The sequence below is a fragment of the Monoraphidium neglectum genome (genome assembly GCF_000611645.1).
Source record: "Monoraphidium neglectum strain SAG 48.87 unplaced genomic scaffold scaffold04087, whole genome shotgun sequence".
Classification (NCBI taxonomy): Eukaryota; Viridiplantae; Chlorophyta; class Chlorophyceae; order Sphaeropleales; family Selenastraceae; genus Monoraphidium; species Monoraphidium neglectum.
In genome coordinates, this window is record NW_014009542.1 from 1 (window position 1) to 5,082 (window position 5,082).

Below are 5,082 nucleotides of genomic sequence, written 5' to 3' on the forward strand. Positions count from 1 at the left end.
CTTCTCTGCGTAGCGCTCTGCGTTGAGCAGCGCCATCTTCAGGCCGTCCCTTGGGGGGCGGGGGGAGGGGGGGGGTGGCGAGGGTGTGGTGGTGGTGGTGGTGGTGGTGGAGCTGTTGGGAGCGTTGCCGTTGCGGCAGCGGCAACCGCCTGCCTCTGCGGTTGGCTGCGGGGACGGCGAAATCAGCGACCGAACAACCCCAGCATCCCCCCCAGCACATCAGCTGCCCCGCGGCGCGAGCGATCAGACCACAACGGCCGCTCTGCTGCAAGGCCCCCCCGGCTTTGCAGCAGTGGTTGCAAGGCGAGCCCAGGCGCCAGCCCAGCCACCTGCTGAAGGGCAGCCTCATGGCCTTGCCGCCGTCCACAAGAGCATCCTGAGGCAGGGATGACCGCAGCCGCTCCAGCCGCGGCGCGATGGCATCGGCAGGCTCGATGGCCTGGGCGGCTGCGCGGTAGCTGTCGCGCAGCTGCTGGGCGCGGACCTTGCGGAAGCTGTCCTTGATCGCGTACGCCTCCTGTGGTTGATTACGAGAGCCGGTTTGTGAGTGTAAGCACATGGAGAGGTTGCGTGCGTGTGTGTGTGTGTGTGTGCATGTGTGTGTGTGTGTGTGTGCAATTTTGCATGCATGGGATTGTCTGTGATTTGTCTTTTCGATGAAGCGACTAAAAGGTGAAGGCATGCTAGGTGGCTGCTGACGCAAGTTGTGGGTTTGAGCTGGACTAACGTCCAAGCAAGAGCCAGCGCTCCCAAGGGGACAAGGGCGGCATGAGCTGCGCCGATCCGCAGGGGGCGCAAATGAGGCCCTCGATTCAAAAGCAGTCCGACCCCGCCCTGCCGCCCACCTGTGTGTCGATGTACTCCTTCCACTGCTCCAGCCGCCCCTCGCTCTCTGCGCGGCCGCTGCGCAGCCAGTACTGCTCCGCCGCGGCCGCCTTGCCGGCGTCGGGCGCGATTATCTCGTCGATGAGGCCGTACTCCAGGGCGTCCTGGGGGGGTGAGAGGGTGTTGTGTTTGTTTGTGTTGTGTTGTGTATGTGTTGTGTTGTGTGTATTGTGTTGTGTGCGTTGTGTGTTTGTTTGGGAGGGTGGGGATTGTGGTGAAATCGCAGATGTGCGTGTGTGCATGCGTACAGCGCGTGAGTGTGAATGTCTCTACAAGCGCATGTCAGAGAGTGTGTGTGCGCCGGGCAGCAAGAGGCCGCAAGCCCCTTTGATGTGCGCGCCTCGACCTGCCAGCGCCCCGCCACGCCCCTTTTCCTGACCAACACAGCCCTCATATCAAGCCCCACCTTGGGGCGCATGTAGAGGGGGCGCTGCATGTCCGCGTCCAGCTTGTGCACGTCCCAGCCGGTGCCGATGCTCAGCATGCGCAGCAGCTCGCGCTTGAAGTCCAGGACCTGCAGGGGTGGCGGGCCGGCCGCGCCGCCATCGCCTCTGAGACCCAGCGAGGTGCGGGGCACCGCCGCCGCATCGCCGCGCCGGCGCGGCGAGCGAGCGCTGCCTTGCGTGCGGGCCGCCGTGGCCCGCCTCGCCTCCAGCCATCCGCCCCGCCCTTTTGCACAGGCACGTGCGGGCGCTCGTGCGCGTCCTCCCAAGCGGGAGCGCGCGCGCGTGTTTGCGTCGTGCGCACCTCGCGCCACTTGATGTGCACCTCCACGGCCTGCCGCTGCCCAGTCGGCGGCACGCGCGGCTGCTGCAGCATGGCTGCTCGGGGGCGGGCGCGCAGCGGAAGAGGGGGCAGGGCATGCTTGGTTCAAGGGCGCGCGGGGAGGGGCGGGACTATCATGAGCCGTGGCCCCTGCAGCTGCATCAGACGAGCGGCGTCAGACCCCCGCACCGCTGCTTCTGCCGCGGCACGTCTGCATCTACGGCAGCGAGCAGCCCCCGCTGCTGCCATGCTTGAGCGTGCGCGCGTGCGCAGGCCAGGACGAGGCCCGGGGGCTCTCCCGCGCCGGTTGGGGTGCGCCTGCCGCACCTAGCGAGTGCGGCAGGCTCTTGCGCCAGCCCTTCTTGCCAAACGACAGCACCACCGCGGACCACCCCACAGCCAGGCCCATGTTCACAGTCGAGATCTGGGGCGAAGCAAGGGGGGCCAATAGCTGGGCACGCGCTCGGGGAGGATGGCGCAGCAAGCGCGCCTTTGGCTCCTAGATCCCGCCCAGCTCGGCCCGCCATGGCCAGGCGTCGCAGGCTGAGCGGCGCGGCGGCGCCAGCAGAGGGGCGTCGGGCACGCGGCCACCGCAGGCAGCGCTGGCTGCGGCGGCGGCGGCGGGGCGTCGGCCGCTCACCGGGTTCCTGACGAAGCCCATGGTTGACGTCAGGGCTATGCCCTCGCTGTCAAACGCCAGCTGCGGCGCGGGGGGACGACGGCACGCAAGGCGGGCGGTCGGGCGCGGCGCGTACGGCGCCGTCTCTCCAGGGCCGCCACGGCTGCGCTTCGCCGCACGCCCAAGGAAGCGGGGTGGGGCGCGGCGCGCACAGCGCAGGCAGCAGCGCCGCCTCAGAGATAAAAAGCCGGATCAGCCCTCAACCCCCGACCCCCTGCCGCGGCTCACGATTTCTCCGTCCTGCCGCGTCGTGCCGGAGCTGTTGATGAGCATCTCAATCGGCATGGACCCGCCCTGCTTCTCCAGGTACAGCAGCTCCGCCACCATCAGCTCGGTCACGGCGGGCACCAGCTACGGCACAGGTTCGAGTCCGACCCGGACCGACGGAAATATTTGGGCGAAGGGGAGAGTGACGGTGAATTTTGTTGCCGCACACACTTACCCCAGCTGCCAGGACGCAATGCAAGCGGGCGCGCCGCGAGTGAAAGCAGCATAGGGACATGTGGCACGTGCGTGGTTTTGCTGCGGGCGCACCGGCATCCCCAGGTAGACGATGCGCTGGTCGAACAGCAGCGAAGGCAGGTCCGGCGGGGGCGGCTTGCGGCGATCGCCGCGGCCTCGCCGCGCGCAGACGCGCACGGTCTGGCCGCGGCTCGCGGCCCTCCTAACACCACTGCCGCTGCAGAGGCCACTGCTGCTGCGCATGTTGGGAGTGCTGCTGATGTTGCTGCGCGTGTGGGCCGTGAAGGCCCCGCTGCTTGCGAGGGCCATTCTGCCGCTGCAAGACGTCGCTCACTATGTCTAAAACCTGGCGCACTGATCCTGGTGCCTCCCTATTCAGGAGACGTCTCAATGGGTAGCACACGGTGTGCGTGATCTGAGAGGTAATGAGGCCCGACCAAGAACAGGACGCAGCGGACCTGTTTTCTGTACGCAAGTTGGCCGACAAGCTCGGGCAGAAACACGCCGCAGGTCGAGACATTCACTCACGGCGCTTGCTGGACGCGAGCAGACAGGAGGGTGTGCGCTCCACCTGCCAAGCTGCGGCGTAGTCGCCGCCGTAATGGCTTTGCACGGTGCCTCCCTGCTGGCCCGCCCAGCCACCCCTTGTCATACCCTCCCGAAGCTCTTGAACAGCAGAAAGGTTGGTTTTGCAACTTACACCCACAGGCGCCAACGCGCCTGCGGCCGCAACCCGGTTTCAAGTGTGCTCGGCCTGATCTTCAGTGATTGGTGTGGGCCCTGCTGCTCAAATGAGAGCGCAGAGGCGGTGCCCAGAAAGTGTACGCGCCCCGCTCGCAGCAGCGCTGCACGCCCCAGGCGGGCCAGTGCAGGCACAGGCCGATGCAGCGAGCGCGCAGCCACCGCAGCAGCGGCAGCCGCGCCCCAAGAGGCCTCTGCGGCCCGAGGGACGGGCTGGCGCGCTCGCAGGCGCGGCGCGCAGCTTTACAGCTGTTTGCGCCCGCCATAAGCCCTGCAAACTCAGATCCAAAGTCTCAAAAACGAAAGCAACTGCCCAGAGCCCTCGCCTGCCTCCGCCACCCGGCTGGAAGCGTGCTGCAGCATGGGGGCGCATGCAGCTGGCAGCGCAGGCCGGGGCTTTGACCCCACACGCCTCCCCCCAACCCGTCGCGCGCGGCGCCTTGTCCGCAGGAGAGAGCGTTGGCGCCTGGCCTCTCAGGCATTGGCCGTCTGGAACTCCTTCATGAACGCGGCCAGCTTCTCGACGGCTTCCAAGGGCATGGCGTTGTAGATGGAGGCGCGCATGCCGCCCACGCTGCGGTGGCCCTTGAGCTCCTTGAAGCCTGGGGGAGGGCGCGGGATTGGTGCGGGCCGCGTCCGACAATTGTGTGTGTGTGTGTGTGTGTGTGTGTGTGTGTGTGTGCGCGCGCGCATTCGCATGCTGTGAGGGGAGGTTGACTGGAGTTGACGGAAGCAAAAGGGGGACGGCAGCGCAGGAGCTACTTGCGCCAGGCAGCAACGCTGCAGCCCGTCCCCCCATGCACTCTTCCCCAAGCGCTCGCGCCCGCGCCCGCGCCCGCGGCCAGCCGCGCCCCCAGGGTATCATATCATCCAACCCACCCGCGGCGGTGGCCTCCGCCACGAACTTCTTCTCCAGCTCGGGGTTTGAGGGGATGGTGAAGGGCACGTTCATCTTGGAGCGCGCGGCGGGGTCCACTGGGGAGTTGTAGAAGCCGTCAGAGGCAGCGATGGCGTCGTAGAGCACGGCGGCCTTCGTCACGTTGTTGGCGCGCACGGCTGCGCGGCACGGGGCGGGGCGGTGTGTGTGTGTGTGTGTGTGTGTGTGTCTGTGTGTGTGTGTCTGTGTGTGTGTGTGTGTGTGTGTGTGTGTGTGTGTGTAAAAGTGTGTTAAGCACAGGTGGCATGGAGCAGGGCTGGCCAGGTGAACAGGGGGGTTTGGCCCAGCCGGCCGTCGCAGGTGACCAGAGGGCGTCCCTTCTCTATCGCCGCCTGCCCATCGCAGAGAATGCCCCCCCCCGCCCACCGGCCCGCCGACCCCGATCCCAGCCCCGCCCCGATCGGCCCGCCCGAAGCGCGTGCGCCCCGGCGGCACGCAGGCGCGCCCCGTCTGATCCGATCTCCTCCGCGCCGCCCACCTTCGAGGCCGCCCAGCTTGATGAGGTGCTTGAACACGAGGCCGCAGATGTAGATGGCCCAGCAGGGGGGCGTGTTGTACATGGACCCGTTGTCGGCGGCCACCTTGTAGTCAAACATGGTGGGGGTGTCGGGGC

At 67.3% G+C, this 5,082-nt stretch overlaps 2 protein-coding genes across 2 annotated transcripts; both read right to left on the bottom strand.

Moving 5' to 3' along the window:
* Positions 1-219: 219 nt before the first annotated feature.
* MNEG_13845 (hypothetical protein) lies at positions 220-3,100 on the bottom strand (the record flags this gene model as incomplete). The annotated part of the gene is made up of 9 exons (XM_014037682.1): positions 220-223; positions 330-517; positions 846-989; positions 1,292-1,399; positions 1,633-1,706; positions 1,978-2,074; positions 2,291-2,350; positions 2,558-2,680; positions 2,864-3,100. 9 exons carry the CDS (start codon positions 3,098-3,100, stop codon positions 220-222), a joined length of 1,035 nt encoding a protein of 344 aa, XP_013893136.1.
* Positions 3,101-4,006: 906 nt separating this feature from the next.
* Positions 4,007-5,065, bottom strand: MNEG_13846 (phosphoserine aminotransferase; the record flags this gene model as incomplete). The annotated part of the gene is made up of 3 exons (XM_014037683.1): positions 4,007-4,134; positions 4,412-4,588; positions 4,948-5,065. 3 exons carry the CDS (start codon positions 5,063-5,065, stop codon positions 4,007-4,009), a joined length of 423 nt encoding a protein of 140 aa, XP_013893137.1.
* Positions 5,066-5,082: the final 17 nt, after the last annotated feature.